Here is a 19,538-nt window from a genome sequence, read left to right as displayed (position 1 = left end):
AGATGTTTTGAAGGACAGTGTGATTTAAATGAAGTCAACTGTTGCAGCAGTGTGTGAATAGGTGGAGAGGACTAAGGGACAGGTAGAGTCACAAGGTCAGTCAGGTTGGAAGGGATCACTGGAGGTCTCAGGTCCAGCCTCCTGCTCAAAGCAGAGCTGATACTGAATACAGACTAGGCTGCCCAAGGCTTGGTCCAGTCTGATTTTGGAAAGCTTCAAGGATAGAGATTACACAACCTCTCTGGGAAGCTTTTTCCAATGCTTAATTATCCTTATAGTTTCCCCCCCCCCCCCCCCCCCATAATTCTTTCTCTTCCTTCTAAGCTGTCTTATCCCAGTAGCCTTGTAGGTGAGTTACCAGGTCATAGTGCTATGCCATACTTACTGCAAGATGAGTAAGAGCTTTGCCCTATATAGAGCAAAAACACATTCTAGCAGGTAGTTGTTAATCTGTTTTTTCATAAACTTCGCTAAGCCTGAATGCAGTTGCCCCCCCCCCCCCTTTTTTTTTTTTCCTTCCCTTCCTTTTTCCTCTGATCACTGCTAATACAGCCCATTGCTGTCAGGCAATAACATTTTGAATGCAAGTTTGGTCTCAGCAAATGGAATATTCTGGACATAGCAATATTATGGAAAGTGATAGGTTTCCATAATAGCTAGAATAGCTTAGGCTATTAATAATCAGCAAGGTGTTTCCACTAAGTTGATCTTCAGTGGCTGCTGATAGAATTATTTATTCACTCATCAGAACCTTTGCACTACATGGTATTGCAGAAACATTTACAACCTGACTTGATTTTATGGTGATTTCTGTGCTTTATCAAAAGAGAAAGGGAGAGCAAGAACAGAATTAAACTGTTATAGTAAAAAGAGAATCTTATTTTTGTACTGACACATGGAATATGAAAGTATTCTAGAAGTAGATTAATGAAAGAAAACAGAAAGAAGGCTGAATTAATTCTTACTTCAGTAAATATTTCCTTGTTTTAAATCTGATTTATTTCTTGGAGGAACACTGGCATTTGAAACAGTTCTTGGTGTCCAAACCTTAAAAACTGAAGGTAGCGTTTTAGTTCTTCCCTTCTATCTATATGCTTACCATCATTACTTCCTGTGGACATCTGTGAGCTACCTTCTCTAGCTTCTCACCCATTATGAGATGTTTTACTCCAATTACTAAGAACAGTCCATGAGAAGCATCTCAGCGAATAGTAAGGCAAAGCACAGTGAGATTACTGGCCCCAGTTGTACTGAATTGCTTCCAAGCATCCTGATCTTTCGGGAGTGTCTGACTCTGCAATCTTACCGTTTGACTGGCAAGCCACTTTGGCAAGCCACTAGCGCAAATACATAATGTATTAGTAAGTTAACACAATTACTTGTTACAGCATGGTGTTTCCAATTTAGAACCCTCTTTCTTCGGAGGTCCCTACGTAATGAAGTGCATTAAGGGTCACTTCAGCGGGAGTGGAGGCACGAAATTTTAGGCTGCTTTGAGATTTACACTTACAAGTCTTGCTGCAAAACATGTCTACTGCCCTCTGTGAGCGAAGGAACACAAACCGTAACGAACCAAGGTTCAGCTTGTTGTGCATCTCAGCAGCAGCATGATATGTTGTTTATAGCTATGTTAAAATTCATGCATTCGATACCATCTTACCAAGTGTTCTGAAATTCAGCCATATTATTGCTTGCAAAGAAATCCAAAGGCAGCTGGGGGAAAAAGACGACTAACTAGGATTTAATTTCTTCAGGCTTAGAGTATATTTATTTTTGAGAAATAACACTCGGTTTTATAAGTATTTAGATTTAAATAAATCCAAGATCATTAAAATAGGCCCTGCTGTATCAGTTTGATTTATCAAATCATGGTATGCAATTTTGTAATAATTTTTCAAAAGATTCTCAGAATAAATTTTTCAGTTGCTAGCTTTTGTTCTGTTTATTAAAGTTTGTTTTTTTTTTTTTCAAAAATAGCAAAAATCTCACGGAATACAAAGAAGAGTAATTATTGCCTTGAGTAAGCCTGGGAAAGGTTAACATGAGTTTCCTACATTGCATAAACTGTTAAACAGTCTTGTTTAACACAATTGAAAACAGCAAAAACTGAACAAGGGTGTTTCCTCTCTATTTGTTGTTTAACTAATCCTGACTGACTATTAAGAAAGGAACCTGCTGAGGTTCCACAAGGACAAGTGCAGGGTCCTGCACCTAGGGAGAAATATCCCCGTGCACCAGTACAAGCTGGGGGCTGACCTTGTGGAGAGCAGCTCTACAGAGAAAGACCTGGGAGTGCTGGTGGATGACAAGCTGACCGTGAACCAGCAACGTGCCCTTGTGGCCAGGAAGGCCAATGGTCTCCTGGGGTGCATTGGGAAGAGTGTTGCCAGCAGGTGGAGGGAGGTGATCCTGCCCCTCTACTCAGCCCTGGGGAGGCCTCATCTGGAATAGTGCTTCCAGTTCTGGGCTCCCCAGTACAAGAGAGACATGGAGCTACTGGAGAGAGCCCAGCGTAGGGCTATGAAGACGATCCGAGGGCTGGAGCATCTGCCCTATGAGGAACAGCTGCGAGAGCTGGGCTTCTTCAGCCTGGGGAAGGGAAGCCTGAGGGGGGATCTTATCAATGCGTACAAGTACCTGAAGGGAGAGTGTCAAGGGGACGAGGTCAAACTTTTCAGTTGCCCTGTGTGGCAGGACAGGAGGCAATGGGCAGAAACTGAAGCACAGGCAGTTCTGCCTGATTGTGAGGGGGAATTTCTTCCCTGTGAGAGTGACGGAGCCCTGGCACAGGTTGCCCAGAGAAGTTGTGGAGTCTCCTTCTCTGGAAATCTTCAAGGCCCGCCTGGATGCATCCCTGTCTAACATGCTGTAGGTGACCCTGCTGGTTCAGGGCGATTGGACTAGATGATCTCCAGAGGTCCCTTCCGACCTTACCAATTTTATGATTCTATAGCTAGCTTTCAAACCAGATTGTGCTTCACCAGTCCTTGAGAGCAGTTGTCTGTGTCCTATTGCAGGTATGTCAGACATACCTGTGATACTGGACTGAAAACTAAAATGGTGGGTGTGATTGCATCCTCAGAAGGCAAAAAAGGAAAAGAAAAGTCTGTTAAGACTGCAAAGAACAGGAGGAGGGAAACAATAAGTAAACTGTGCAAGTTGCAGGAGGAAGTGAAAAGATTTTTCTTTGGACAGCATGACATAGGAGCTCTGTGGTTGAGACGGGATGAAGTCCACTTATGACATGTCTAGATTTTCTTTTGTTATTTCTGCATTTTTCTTACTTACTATTTTCAGGAAAATAAGTAGGGTTAAATAGTGACTGGCAAAGTCTATACCTGCAACAAATAGTACTTGGCAGAAGCTTTAAAGATGTATAATCAGTGCAGTGAGGAATTGGAAAGAAGAGCAACTCAGTCCTGACAGTTCTCAGCTTCTCGAGCTTGACTTTGAAACCAGCTTTTGAGTCTGTTGCTTAATAAATTATATTTGAGAGACAGAACTTCAATTTGTGGTGCTAGGCTGCTGTCACAGTACAAGAAAACTTGCTAGTCTGAATGGTTGGTCTCTGGAGAAAGCAAACAGAAGGAAACATTCAGCTAACTGTGTGTCCTTGGCTGCTGGTCATACTGATAGAAGTCCGGAGGAGATGTTTTGTATTTTGTAGGTGTTCTAGAGAGGTAAGGTAGGAGGAAGAATCAGAAAACCTGACAAACTGTGGTACCAGTATCAGGAATGGGCATTGGCAGAGTACTGTTACATGGCATTAATGAGCAAGAAAGGGATGTGAGAGGTGTCTTTAGTCCCAGAAATAATCTTCTTGAAGATGGAGAAAAGAAGCAGAAGAAAGAATGGAGAAATAAATGGAGTTAGTGTTTTAATAAACTATTGAAGTGCTATAGACTTTTAAAGAATATTTTTACAGCTTGTCAATAAAGATGACAGAGAATGTAATGATGCATATTTGAATCATTTTGTATGTAAACAAATGTATCCGGTTTTGGTGTGTGAAATCTGAATTGTATTTGCACTCTGTCTGAAAAAGTAAAATCTATTAGAAAATGCAGTCAGGCAAAAAAGTAGCAAAGTGACCAGAAATTCTATTCGTGTCTGTAAACAAAGAGGTTTGAGAATAACTCTTGTTTTACATAGTTCTGTAAGAGAATTTTGTGAAAGTAAGGACATAAACTGTTTATGTATTCAGTAGACCCTAACAATAAAATAAATGTAAGATGCACCTATTTTAGATCTTTTGGCTGCTTTCTGTTTCCTGCCTTCTCTTATTTATTTCATCTTAATGAACATTTACAGTCTTACTGATTTATTTCATTTTTTTCATTTGAATGAATACTCTATAGTGCTTTATACTTAAAGAATTTTGATCCTTTGACTCCAAAGTTTTATGTGAGGTATTTGAACTTCCAAAAAAACCCACAGAACATCTGATACATAAAAACTAGGACCTCTTAATATGTTATGTATGTTCATATAGATGTTTGTGGCCAGTGAATTCATTACTGTGGGTTTATTTTGGTTTTGTTCTTAGGTCAGCAGTATGGTCATACATTGTATGCCATTACAATGTAATGTTTCACAAACATTGCAGTATTAGTGAGAATTACATTCACTGTCACGATTTTTCAAAATTGCTGTAACAGCATTTGGACAGTAAGGTAGAGTGCAGCCAGAACTGCCAGTTTTGAATCTAATCAAGCGCTTTGCTCATCAGAAGTTGTTATTTTTTGTTCCTTGATAATGTGAGAAATGTTGTGGATGGTAAAGGTAGTTTACTGGAGCAATGTCACATTGGGTGAATTTGCTATGTATGTTAAAAAACATATGTGTTTTGCTATATATGTTAAATAACAAAACAACAGCAAAGCACTTCTTAGTAGATACGCTGTCTTTTTCAGATTCAGTCTAAAGCAGGAGTACAGAAATTATACAAGGACTTATTTAGAGCAAAATCCCTTTGGTTTTGTTTTGAAGCAACAAGCACTTCTATGCTGTGGAAATGTGTTTTGGAGAGTCATTGAGTGGCATTATTTTCAGATGCTTAAAATATAGCAGCTGATTTTTCTCAGAATGTAAAGCTTGATATAGGTATGGAAAACAGTTTGTTGGAACTATGTCGGGGAAAAAAAGTAGTCATACAGAAGGTGTTAATTGGGTCCCTGTTGGTTTTAGCAGTGTCCAAAAGACTGCATAGCTGTGGCTGTTTTAACCTCATGCTCCAGAGGTGGCATAACAAATTTTGTTGTTGATTCTGCTTCTGCTATTCAGATTTGGGTCTGTGTTGCTGTCTGTTTGCCATGTTATGGATATTTTATTGAAACATATCCAATAAGTTACAGATGAAATGGTGAATTAGGGACAGTTTCCTTACAGGCTGTTTCTTTTGGGGAATTTTTATAGGCAAGAGTTAAGTCTGGAAGGTCTAAATGATCCAAGTGATTGGAACAGAGAGAGTGTTTTATCAGCATCACATTGCTTTTCTGTTGGCTCACGCTGGATTTTATGGAAAGGCCATCTGATTTCTCCCTTCTTATCAGTCAGTGTCTTGATTGCTTTTCAGATAGGACTGAAGTGAGGAGATCTGCAGGTTAGTCCAGCAGCCTGGCCCCAAGCCACCTGTGAGATAAATGCTTTATTTTATTAATGATTTTAGTGCTACCAAAGCAAACGACAGTTTTCTGCCGTGTGGTTTTGCAGGACATTGAGCAGCAGAGAAGTCCCCAAGGGGTGCTTGGACTGCGAGTGACCAAGGCGTATTGTAGTGCACCGCTGTGAGTCCATGTCTCTGTCCGGATAGTCTGGAAGAAAGTTAAAACCCTGTGTTTCAAATGGTGTCTAGAGAGATGATTCCTATGCTTTAAAACTTACAAGGTTCATGGTGCAGTGAAATATATAATTTGTAAGCTCTTTAACAGCTTTTCCCTTTGCTAGTGACTACAAGGGAGCTTGTGTTTTAAACATTGTTTACTCTAAATTTTCAAAAGTATCTTGAGAAGGAAATACTGTAGGATGGTATTTGCTACCCTATTGGATACTGGTGTTAATATTGGTAGTCCTTCATTGGCAAAAGTGTAGGTAAAAGTTATCACTCACATATTTTTACATGGAATTTTATGTACTTCCTCAACACTACTGCTTTTGGAATTCCATTTAAAATTAAATTTGAAATTGGAAAAATCTGTGAAGTCATTGTTTACTATAGTGAATAGTATATGCTATTGCTTGATATAATCTATGTGAAGCCATAGGAGAAAGACACATTCCCCTAAAAGTTTTCAAGTACGTAAGACTAAAGTAGTTAAGGCTGTGAAATCATTTTAGCAAGGCCCTGTTCTCATCGCTGGCACTAAAATTAAGCCTTGTAGCATTCTCCACTCTCCTGACACTTTAGCATATGTTGTGCATTCTCATTCAAAATTTAGCACAAGCTTTGATTCAAAGACATACTCTGAATATAATTTGAACTTTTTTTTTTTTTTTTTTTTTAAGAATCCTAACTGTTTGCTAGTCAGTGTTTGGCTTTGTAACAGATTCTGTTTTATTACCTTTATCTGTTTTATTACTTTCAGTTTATGCGCCTCTTTGCTACATTGGGTGGTTCCCCACAACCAGTGTATTTTAGGCAGTGGATGGAAAACCTGCTGATCAGAACCATTCATCTCACAGAGTATAGTATTTTTGTTTTGAATTATTTTGCCTTGATATCTTATCTGCCTCCCAAACTGGTAGTCATCCTCTTAAAAGTGTGCTCACTTGCTGAGCCTTTCTCTTCCTTGAGAAGATTTAAAAGACTGTGTGATTAGATGCCTTGATTATAATCTTAATTTTTTTATTAGTGGTAGAGTCTTACTGCTCTTAGTCCTTGCTGTACAGAGAAATGTATTTCTGAACTGAAATTCTGATCATGCAGCCTGAAGTCTCCTGTTGCTCCAAGAATATTTTTCATAGAATAGGATATATTTGACTGAATTAAAATTATTTAATAGTAAAGTGTGGTATCATAATCTCTGGGAAAACTCTCTCTGAGAAATTGAACCATTATCTCATTATGATACAACAGGCCGTGATGATATGAAGAAGTCCAATATAAATGTAATGGAGGTTTTGGAATCCCAAGAGGTTTCTAATATTAGAAAAAAATAAAGATTTGTAGAATAAAACTGTGACTTGCTTGCTGTGTTCCAGTGGCATTTATAACTTAAATGCAAACAGTGAATGCAGCAGCTTAGATGTTGCTTTTAAAATCTGTATTTTTGAGTTAGTTAGGAACAAGCAACTTGGTTTTAAAAGAAGCAGAGAATTATCAGTCTTCAACTAAATGAATTGTAGGCACAGGATTTATTTTACATGGTATCTTTACACGATCTCAGCCCAGAATTCCTTGCCAAGGTTGTTTTCTGCAGAACTGTCAGAAGTCCACAAACCAAAGCAGTCTGATTTTGGTCATTTATAAGCTCATCAGGACAAACTGTGTGCAGTAATATTTTATCATTAAAGTACCTGAACAGGGAACAAATGTACAGTTGGAGTCACGATGCAAGATACATTGAAGAAGATAAAAAAGTTTAGGAAAAAGTAATAAATGTAAGTCTGGTGGTGGTAATACCAACCCATACTATCCTATAGTATGGATCCAGTGTAAGTTTTGCAAGCACTTCTGTCAGTGACAGTCCCAGTTTAGCCATCTTTTTCTCTTGCCCCTGCTGTGCCCGATCCCTGTGCAGCTGTGCAAGCCCTGGTGCCAGCCCTGCACACCTGGGGAGGCACAAATACGATGTAAGGAATAAGGAGGGAAGAGGCAGAGGCGAGGAGGGCTTGAGGCCGCTGCCAGGGGAGGTGCTGGTCCAACCTCAGGGCGAAATAGATCTGTGCCTTGTAAGCATGGGGAAAAGCGGGATGAGCTGATATCTAGCTGTATCTGAAGAAAAAGTAGTTTTGAAGTTGAATTATATTTTGCAATCCCAGGACTTGACAGTGAGAATGAAAACCGGCGCTGGGTTGGGATACTCAAGCAATTAGAAATATGTTAAGGTCCACAATCAATTTAACCAAGGCTTGTATCGCTGTTTTCCCTTCCTACTACTGCCCTTAGTAGGACAAAAACTGCAATAACAGAGAGATTGAAGAGAAAACTTTCTCTTCATATGCATTGGCTGTCTGTCTCTTGAGCAGGCACAGTGCTTTTCATGTTTTTCACTGTTCTCTATCACACCTGTATAGCCTGTGGGTTATTTGTTAAACAAAGGCAAAACTAGCCCCAAAGTGCTGTGATTCAGCAGCATCGAAAGTTTAGTGCATACTGGAGTGATACAGGTAAAAGCTTATCCACAAACTGAGTGTGTTTAAAATGCTTCTCTCTGATGAGTTTGTGTTTTCAGTTGAATAATCCAGGCAAAATAAATGTTTGAGTTGTCAACTTAACTCAGTGATAACAAGAACAGGAGAAATGAAAAGCACATCATCTCAGATTGCACACATGACTGTATGCATAGTTTTAAAAACAAAATCTCGTTGGAGCAAAATTAACTTCAGGGTGTCTGATAATTTTACAGATTTTGTTGTTGCTGTTGTTTGCTTTTATAGAAATGTTTGCCGTAAAGACTGTTCTGAGTGTTCTTTTGGCTGGTCAGACATGCAGAGTATAAAAGCAGTTCTTTATGAAGTGCTGTGTCTTATGAAAGCGAATTAGAAATACTCCATTAGTCTTCAGCAAAACACTTATCCATGTGCTTGCTTAATGCTTAGGTACTAAGTCAAAATATTAGTTGAATGACTTTGGGTGTGGGGATGGTCTCCCACAAAGATAAATAAAGATAAATAGAGCTTAAAAACAAGGTGCAAAGTAATTCAAATGTCTTTGGAAGATTTGGGTGTGATACCACTGGGAGTAGAGAGTTTGTTAACAGAAGCTGTAGATTTGTGAGTTGCCAGAATGTGTTTCAACTCATTACTCTTGCAAGTTTATTTTGAACACCTCTATAAGGAGTTTCTGTTAATAATTTGCACGCATTATAGTGTGTTATGAAAGGATAATAAAACCCTCTTTTTTCCTAGTAAATGAACTGATTGGCTTTTAAAGACTTGCAGTCAAATGCATTGAAATATAGCAAGGAAATTATTGTGAAAATACGCATATTCATAGCAAAGGTGTGTGTATATATATATATATATATATATTTTTCTGAACTGTGGTCCATGTAATGCATCGGATGTTCGTTCTCAAAGCAAGTTTCTTACCTGAAAGTCTCAAGGGCCACTTTGTTAGCTCCCTGAGATGACCCTCTGCTGAACAGTAAACTTACAGCTGTCTCATTTGATTCATTTGCTCATTAGTATAATCCATGCAACCATTAGGGCATTTTGGTTTGTTCATTTAGAACACAAGGGTTGCAATTTTTTTGGAGTTCGCAGGCAAATCTGCTTTAGTGGTCTGATAATTTATGCCAGCTGAGTTACATGCTTTCACAAGCCAATGTTTGTTCAGTCAACTTCTTGCAAGTATTCTATACATTTTCCTTAAAAAAAAATCATTGAAGGTTTTTTGGGTTGTTTAATTGCAATGCCAGAGTTGTTATTCATTAATGTCTAAGTTTTTGCCTTACTGCTAAAGATAGCACAATCTCTCTGTAAAGAGGTATTTTTGTCCCTTCAATCTGCTATCTGGATCTGATACTCAGGTGATCTCTGAGTTGTCATCTTCTGTTGCTTAGGAGCTCCACTTGCGTTCTCAGTTAACCTGAATTCATCTAGCTAATGAAATGGGATTGCAATAAGGAGTCTACACTGCAAAAATAACTGCACAGACTGTGTAGCTGTTATTGCTGTAATTGAGTAGAAACGCTCTAGAATGGTTTGAAACAATGTGTTAGTGTCAAATTTGCAGGACTTGACTGGAAAAACTATGAGTATTTCAAAACTTCAAGTCCCCCTCCCTGCCGCCACACCGACACAAAAGCAGAGCGTAATGGTTCCTCCTCATTCCCGGTGCTCCTCACTCCAGGAACGGCATCACCACAATTGCTGACTTAACGTTGCAGCACACAGGTCATCTTCAGTGGGTGCTGCACATTTCAGATTAGACACACACAAGTTATACAAGACTAGCCTAAAGTTCTGATAATCTTACTCTTGACATAAAACAGGGACTACTTTCAATGGACTACACAGTAATGAAAGCAGCAGGCAGAGGCTGTCCTGTTCTTTACAGATTGGTCCCTGTCCCTCATTCATGAGAGTTGGCTTATGCATAGCTAAATGTTTAAAAGGACAAGGTACTGGAAGCAAAGTTAACATTTTTGTGTCACTTTCTTTCAGTGGGTGAATTTGTGAGTGATGCCCTTCTGGTACCAGATAAGTGCAAGTTCCTTCACCAGGAAAGGATGGATGTGTGTGAAACTCATCTGCACTGGCATACGGTTGCTAAAGAGGTACATTAATCTTTCTTAAATTTTACTGTCTTCCTTTTTTAGAGTGGAATCACTGTTCTGAGAATGAGTTCAAGTTTGTCAGTGACATGGGAGAAAATAAAAGGATGCAGCAGTAGTTATATATGGTTAAGGAAATGGAGTTTTGTTAATACTTAATAAGGAAAGAAATAGGAATTGCTCTTCTAAGTTCAAAGTTCATCAGGTTTCATTACTGGATGTTCAGTGCTGACCGTTGAACCTATTTTACATCAATCATTAAATACCCACCCACCCTTGTTTTCTACTTCTCTAGCTTCCTATTTTAAGCCTACTCTGGAACTGTTCATCAGTAATGCCTGGGCTTTGCCTCTTTCGTTATCGTTATTATTATTTGCTAGCATACCAAGTGCTCCATAGAGATAAATGTGCCTCAAAGGATGCAGTATGTGAAATATAGCACAAAAGAGAGAGGACTGATAAGACATAAGAGTAGACAAGGACAACTTGCAGTCAAACACGGAATTTTTACAATTCATCGGTACTTTATTGAGAATGGAAGTAAATCTAATATTATAATTGCTAATGTATTTTTGGGCATTTTCATCCTGTAAAAAGAGACTGTAATAGTAAAAGTGGAAATGAGTTTGAGAAGATTTCTGGCTGTCAATTTGTTTGGAACCTCTTAGTCTTATATAATCTTCTGGGTTTGAAATAGAAATTTGCTTACCAATATTTTTACATTTTCAATTCCTGCTTGAATTGTACAGTTGCCCCTCAAAGGAGAAATAACCATTTATGGCACCAGTCTTTGGTGCATGGTACGATTTGCATGCAGGCAAATTGTAGTCCGTGCAAACTTGAAATGGCGTAGCCTAGAGCAACATTACTGTATACCACTGAACTATTTGCCTTCTTTAATCTGTCCTGCATCACCACATTTTTAAGGTATTTGTGCCACCTCTTAGTTATGCGTATCTGATGGTTTTCCAAACAAAGCTAGAAGATATTGTACTGGCACAGATGTTAGACCTCAGTATGCCAGATATTTTACATGTAAATATCTCTTACAGTGAAATCTTCAATAGCATTAATACTTCAGTAAAGCAAATAATTTCATTCTTTCTACCTCAGAGTATGTGAGAGGAGGCAAGTCCTTCTCTACAGGAAAAGACTAAAGGGTAGAAAGGGAGACGTTCTTCCCTGCATTGGTCATGTAGGGACCTACCTAAAGTGCAAGAACCTATGTACAGGTGGGGAACTATGTACAGTGCAAGCAGTGAATGAACATTTGGACCACTCTAAATGATGTTTAGTCAAAAATGCAGGGATTATGCACAACACCAACTTCCTACAGTTGTACGCAGCCCTTTACATTTTATTGAGGACTGTGAGGTCTTGAGGTCCAGCTTCCTGCCTGACAATATTATTACTATTTTTTTGTTTCTTTTCTGTAGTCCTGTAGTGAGAAGAGTATGAATCTGCACGACTATGGTATGCTGTTGCCCTGTGGCATCGACAAGTTTCGCGGCGTGGAGTTTGTCTGCTGCCCATTAGCAGAGGAAAGTGACAATCTTGATTCGGCTGATGCTGAAGATGATGATTCAGATGTCTGGTGGGGAGGTGCAGATGCAGACTATGCAGATGGAAGGTAAGAGTGACTTTTCTCCCTTAAACTTCTTAAAGATGCCAAAGATCCATCTGAAAAAACACAATATTGAAGAATGACTCCTCTTTATAAGTGAACTTCCTGATTTCAACAGTTGCAGTAGTGGAAAGCTCCAGTGTACTGATCTTTTTTAATCTTCTATATTAAAACCTACTGTTAATATAGTTATTGAATTTTACACACTTGATCTTTTTAAAGTGAGAATCAAAGTGTATCCCCTTGCTGTATTTATAAGAAAATGCTAAAATATGTATTTTTTTTTTTAACAACCAAATGACAAACACAGTTCTGTAAGATGCTTTCTGTAGTCTGAGGGTATTGCAGCAAGTATTTAGCCAACATGACTGCTGGAGGTATTGAAATGTCTTCATCTATAATAGGCATTAGCTATGTGCCCTTATTATTGTAAGAATATTTTTCCGTTAACAATTTCTAAATGTGACCTGAAATGAGACATTAAAGAAAGTCAGTTAATGTCTAGCTATTGATGATAAGTTTCATTAATATACTTTACTAGTACTGCAATTACGATGGAGTATGGAGGTTTCCTTTGCAAAAGAGCAGTACATCAGAAATCAAATTATTTACACTGTACATTACTCTTCAGTGTCCCATATGTATGCGGGCTAATTTTATGCCAAACTCGGATTATGACTGTGTTACAACAAAGTGGTCCAGCACCATCGAGGCCTTTTCATACCAATTTCTTGAATGCATTAATGGGGGATTGTGAGAATACAATTTTATGTCCTAACAACTGAATTTAAACGACTATTTTAAGATAGCTTTCTTCATAAAACTAAGATTTAGGGTCAAATTCTGTATGTGCTCTACAGACTTTCATCACTTCATACTGTGCTGAAAAGGTTAGAGAATGCAGTGTTTCGGCTTCTTACAGGGTAATACCGCTTTTTTCCTCCTTGCTCCTTCCTCCTTTTTTTTTCTTCTTTTTCCCTTTTTCCCCTCTTTTCTTTTTTCTTTTTTTTTTTTTCCAAATAACATACAAAATCCAAAACTTGGGGCAGATTAGAAATGAACCATGAAAATAATTAGGAACCAAATGAAGTGAATAATGTGGAAAAGTTAATAGTTCAGAAATTTGTAATTTTAGGCTTTATTATAACCAGGATGGGGACAGGTTCTTGGAACAGTGCAGAGGTGCAGGCAGAGACTGAATTGCTGTAATTTTATGCAACAAGATGACATTAAGTAAATGAAAAATTAGAAGGCGTTTCATGATAGGCATCTAAATCTCTCCAGACAAAGAATTAGAAAGTGTTGTAGGGAAGAGTTCTGTATGAATAATGGAATGAATTAAATAAACTAAACTAAAGATCTTCTATTGTAATTCCTGTGTCTCTCGTAAGTGGAAGATTGAATGGTCTTGGCTGTTCAGTGCAAGAAACCTACATCAGGCAATGCTGTGTCTTCCACCTTGATGTATTTAGGTGTTTTTTTTTCCTAGCTTCTACTTTTAACAGTTGTCAAAGTATAGCGATTTGTAACTCTTTCAGTGAGATTTGTAAACTAGCCTATGGACTGTTGCAGTGTCACTTGTTCATATTTGGTTTAGTCTTAGGAAAAAATGTTTTCTAAGAATAACAAGAGAGACATGAATGCAGACTTTGTACTGAGAGAGACAAATTTACTTTTTTTTCTTTGGCAATTTTCCCTTTTCATGTATCTACCCAAAGATTCCTAAAATATTTTAAATAGGAGCTTCCTAATAGCGCATGTGAAGTAGTTAGGTTTTGTTTATAAGACAGATATCACATTTATTTCTGGGTTGTTCCACGTTTGTCACTGAACATTTGCTGTTCTTACCATTTTTTCCCTCATAAAGCAGTTTTAATATCCAAAACCATCAGTTCAAAAATAACTTCAGAAATATATCCTCTAGGAGTAGGAACTGAAATTGCATTTGAATCGGTATCTGAAGACCCAAGCAAATACAGATGGGACTTTTTTACTTCCATAGAAGTACTTACAAAACATCTGGAAAGCATCCTTTTGTGTGGCCCTTGTACTTCAAGGGCAGATGAAGAGCCAAGCACTTTGTAATTCTTTCACACTGCTTCATTCCTGTTTCTTGCTGCCTCTTCAGCTTCCCAGCAGCATTTAAACCTTGTGTCCTGGAGCCAGAAATACTCTTGAAACTTAATAATATATTAAAAAAAAATCAGTTACTCCTGCAACAGTAGGTGGTAGTTCAAATTCTGTGTGTGTGTATCTACATCTATATTTATATAGATAGATACAGATGTAGATACACTGTATCTACATCTATATTTATATAGCTAGATATAGGTGTAGATACATACAAACACACATTCATGCATATATGCATCTACATTTGTGCGTATATAAATTATTTATGGATGTCTTAGTCGTGAGCTGGTTGTGAGGGAAGAGAGAGTAGAACGGAAGTGAAAAGTATGGTAATACTTCCCTAACGCTTTTATGCTGTTAAAGCTTTTCTGTTGGAAGTGTTTACTTAAGTCTACATTTTTTCACCATAAATGGGTAATCTTACACTTGAACAAATGTTTGTTTCATCTTGAAGCCTTCAAAAGAGTTCAAAATCCCTTTGTATATAGGTACATTAGTTTGACACTATAAAAGGAGGAGAAGGTGCTGGTAACGCTCACATTAATTAATGCTCACCTCACTTTTCAGTAGCTTCAAACTGTCTGAAGCAAAATCCTGTGTCAGAAACTTCGTATTCTTGATGAAGCCCCCCTTTTGATAGGGAAAGGATAAATCAGCTGAGTGAAAGTATTCATGAAAAAGCGCTCACTCATGAATCATTATAGCTTTTACTTTAGTCAGATCAAATGAATACAATTTGTCACTGTCTTCCAGTGAGAGCTTTTAACACCTACATTACACCATAAATAAAGACTTTTGGTGTGGATTTCAAAGACAGGGCATTTGGTCATTCTAGGAAATACTTGCATTTGGCTTGTGGGTTGCTTTTGTGGCCACTGCTACAAGTGCTACAGAACAATGTTGTCCATTCAAAGATTGCAAAATTAGAAGTCACTAGCTAGTTCTTTCAGAGAAATACTTTATGCTATTTAACGTGAGTTTACATCTGTAATTCCTTTTTATTGCAGTGGTTATTATGTTGATTCCCTCCTCTCCCCATTTGCATGCATGAGCCAGGCTGCCCCTGGCAACTGCCTTTCTTGGGTAGAGGAACCTCCAGGCTGGCTACTTCACACCTCAGTTCTGTGGAACTATTACTGAAAATGTTGAGCACAGAAACCCTGAGCATCTGGGCTGGAGAGGGGCAGGTATAGCATTAGAAAAATGGTAGCTAAAGCTACTCTGTGATGACAACCATGGTGGTGTGAAGGCAATCTGTAATTTTCACAGCTTCCTTCCTCTTGGCAAGAGGGAATGAGGACAGCTCTGCTCCATTAAGGACCTGGTGACGTAAACTCTGGAAATACAGTTGAATAAAAAGCTTCTGACTACTTTAAGAAGCTTACGTCAAAGTGAAGATGATGTATTTGAGATAGAGGTGCCAACCTGAGGAGCAGATGATTATATCCTAATTTCTCAAAATTATTTTAGTGACAGAAGAGAAGCCCATAAATGTAGACGATAGGTTTTAAAATAAATTTGTAGCTCAGACTATTCAGATCTGGATTTGAATATACTTGCTTTTATGATTTTGAATGCTTAGAGAAATACCTGTTTCAGTCCTTTATTTTGTACCTGCCATTTTCCAGACCCTCTTCTATTTTTACTCCCTACAGCTGCCTCTTGAGCACTGTGTTTTTCTTTGTGGCTTGGGGTTGGGTTTTTTTTGTTTATGCCCATCAGAATGCAAAGCTATGCGGCAGACTGCTTCATCTCTCCGTCAGTGTGTGTTGGTGCCATTAGCTGGGGTAGCGGCGAGGCATTTTGTGCAGTGGCTTTGTCACACACTGACGATGTTCTTGCTGGGACTCTGACCACCACATGGGCTGGACAGTAAAAAGAAGCAAGTGGCCTCACGGCATTGCTTATTATTGGAAGTCCTTGGGAAAAGGAGGAAGCTTATGCTTCTTTGAAGGCTGTGACATGTCCTCTTTTGTTAATGAGGGCAGGATCTGCTTATGCTCTTGAATTTTGAAATGTCATGTCATGCTTGTCCTGAAATAGCCTGTGATTCTGACTAAGAGGTCACGAGCATTTTCAGCTGTGCCATTCTTTGCTGTTATCCACACTTTAATTAAAAAAAATGCTGTGAAGACTGCCTAAGGGGCAGCCAGATGTACCTGCTGGCTTTCAGTACAGCTGCAGAGCTCCCTGTTTCTACCTGCAATTCAGTCAAATAACCTAAAAGCTCTGACTGTCCTTGAGACTCCACAAAGCCTTGAGCTTTGTGGTTCTCTGCCTGCTTTAAAACATTTCTGATACCCAGCGCTGAACATCTTTAGGAGCAATGACCAAGTTGAAAACTTAGATTTTCTTTATCTACATGCCTCTTATGTGTATCTTCTCTACAATAAGTAATCCACAATGATACAGTCCACTTATTTTGTTCTGAAAATTAGGCACCTGTGAAATGAAAGTGAAATAAGAATTTGTGCTATGCAATGTGGTAAACATTTTGTACTGTGGTTTTGCAACCCTGTACCAGCCTAAGCTGAAGGAGTGTCCATCTTCCACATGTTGCAGAAGAAATGGTTACAGTGCTATACATCCTTCTGTTGCTGTAAAGATCTTTATTGTGTTAGTGGTAGATACCTTGGAAAGCTCTTGTTAATTGCCTCCTTTAGCTGTTATCCAAAAATATCATGAAAGGCCTTTAAAGTTTCTGATATCTTTTCCTGATGGTGAAAGAAGTGTAGTACTATGTGCCTGTTATGTTGAGTTCCTTCCAGGTGAGATCCTATGCTTCTAGCTATCAGTTTTGTTTTAGCTTTTAGGGGATGAGAAATCACAGGAACCTGACAGAGCTGCTTTTTTGAGTAATTGGTTTGTAAAGGTTCTTGCACTTGAGATAAGAAACCATACTTTTTCTTTTTTTCAGTGTCTAGCTCTTTTTATGGTTTTGTCTAACCTGGTACAAAGATGTCAACACACATTTGTTTTATCTAATTTATTCCCTTCATAAGTGTCTAGAATTTAACCTCAACATCAAATTAGTTATAATCAAAATTCCCTAGGGTGTTGTCATTAAATCAGGGTGTCACAAGGTATATTTAAATTGGCCATGGTCATATAGTGCCCTGACTTAATATAACAATACACTAAGTCCTCATGGCATGTTAGAGTGCTGCCTTGACATAAATAAGGCAGGCTAAATAGAGAGGCAATTTGGATGTCTGCCTGTGGCAAATATTTATGAAAAATCCTTAAGTCTAAATAGTGACATATAGAAAGTAAAGTTAGTAGGTAAAAGGTGGTAAGTATACAATGTGTTTATGTAATTTTAAAAGTCAAATTGTATGGATTATAGTCATTTTTCCATGGGGAAAATTCCCTTCTCTTCTGTAAGTGCAACTCTGACAGCTGCTGCTTAATTGCTTTTGTTTGATTCTCTGCATAACAGAGCAGTGGGAGATCTAATCCAGGCAAGCGGCACAGAGCTGTTGATGTTTTAGCTCAAGGTTGTGAATATGGTTAAAGACACAGTGCGGCAGTTCACTGTTGCTCTCTATACTCAAGCTGTTTATCTACAAGTCTATCCAAAGCATGAAAACCTGTTTTCCTATTTCTCTCCTTTCCTTCTCTCCAGCCCCCCCGGCCCCTTTTTTTAGTGCCTCTGACTGTTCTTTTCCCCCGGCTTATCTTTTCCTCTCCACCTCCACAAAGGAAAAAAAAAAAAAAAAAAGAGCATTAAACAACAGCCTTTAGGGAACTGTTTGACCTAGACGTATTTTTGCCCGTTGCATATTTGTTGATCAGGGAGATCAGAGCATTTCAGTTCCTTTTTCCTTAATCTTCCTCATCTACAAGTCCGACCAGTACTCAGCCTCTTTGGCATTTGAACTAAAGCTGACAGAAATAGACACAGCTCGAACACGGAGAAAAAATTACTTGACAAAACTATAGGAACTGGTGGTGTTGACATGGATGGCTTCCTCCCATTTCAAAGGGAGATTTTTGTGTGTCTTCAGAGAACTTCAGTGGACTTCAATTCCATAACATTTCCTGTCAGCAGCTGTGTAGTGCTTATTTGAATGTATCTACACAGAAAGACAGACTTTTGATACTTGCGTTAAATCAGTGTTGTGGCTGTGTTGGAACTGGAGTGTTAGAGTGATCATGAGACTGGCTAGTGCTACATGCTGGACAAAGAGCCCTGAAGGTTGTCTTGATGTCAAGAATTGTTGGTGCAGAACTATGGCAGCTTTCTGAGTGGGGAGGCGAGGCCTGTTTGAGATTCCACTTCGTCAAGCCTTTAATCTCTACCTGATGCTTGTATTTAGTGTGTTGGGAAATTTTCTTTCTTGTCCATTCTTCCTTTCTTCTCCTTCTTTCTCCTGTCATACCCAGTTCCTGTTAACATGATCTCACTACATTTAGTCAATAATCTTTGGATCAATTAGGTCTGCTTTTAACCCTGAAAGGTTAACTTTAAGAGGGCAGAAATCAGACCTACACACTCCTTTTGAAGGTTTTGCTATTCTAAAGCTAAAAAAGTGTTACCAAGAACAGGGAAGGTGCTGAATCTAAATACTTCAGTGGAAACAGTCACTAGAGGAGAGAGACAAAAAATCACGTTTTGTCTCTGAAGAATGTTCATCTGTGTTCAAGGCAACCAGCTTTAAGCCATCCTGTTACTCATGTTAAACAGCAATGAAACTTCTTTGAAGTAATCTTCTTTATTATTATTATTAAATTGGAAAATCAGTTTCTAAAGTGTAAGTGAGAAATCCCTCAATAGCAATCTCCCAAATGATTCTTTTAATAAAAAGTAAATATTAAAAAACCCTCACCACCAACCAACCCCTTTTTTCCCCCAACACTTGAGCCAGTAAAACTGAACTAACCCTGAAGCTAGATGAAAGGGCTGTATTAGAGCTTTCGGCTTGGAAGTGAGAAATGACAAGTTTCCCACTTTTTATGTACTGTGCAGATGGAGTTGTAGACAGTTTATATCCCTGGCAGCACAAGGAAAACTGAAATTCATTGCCAGGAGTGCCATGCCTGTTGCAGTAGCTCTGGATCTGCTTTGTGGGGAGCTCAGGAGCAGGGGGATACAACCCGAGGCAGTCCTCATCAGCTGTCCTAATATGAATTGTCCCCTAGTGTGAGTCTGTGCCCTGAAGTGAATACTAGGGAATATAAAGCTGTTTTCTTGCTTATTTCTTGTTTTTTTCTCCTCTGAAGTTTACCATCAGTATAGATCAACACTAGTTATTGAACTAGGTGAATATTGCACTATAAAAATAGTCTATCACTATAGCTGTGTTTTAGAGAAACTGAGTTCATATGTTGGGGCAGTGGTA

General features: G+C 38.5%; 1 protein-coding gene across 4 annotated transcripts in view; it reads left to right on the top strand.

Annotated features, from left to right (window-relative positions):
- The window catches only part of APP (amyloid beta precursor protein), a 224,554-nt gene that overhangs the window by 94,780 nt on the left and 110,236 nt on the right, over positions 1-19,538 (top strand). For all 4 annotated transcript variants that reach the window (XM_062598064.1, XM_062598045.1, XM_062598054.1 and 1 more), the window contains exons 4-5: positions 10,330-10,442; positions 11,876-12,069. In XM_062598064.1, the coding sequence (XP_062454048.1) occupies positions 10,330-10,442; positions 11,876-12,069 (307 nt within the window). The remainder of the gene's footprint in view (positions 1-10,329; positions 10,443-11,875; positions 12,070-19,538) is intronic.

Source organism: Rhea pennata, chromosome 1, assembly GCF_028389875.1.
Source record: "Rhea pennata isolate bPtePen1 chromosome 1, bPtePen1.pri, whole genome shotgun sequence".
NCBI classification, from domain to species: Eukaryota; Metazoa; Chordata; class Aves; order Rheiformes; family Rheidae; genus Rhea; species Rhea pennata.
The sequence above is the reverse complement of the archived record's forward strand: the minus strand, read 5'-3'. Positions and strand labels throughout refer to the sequence as shown.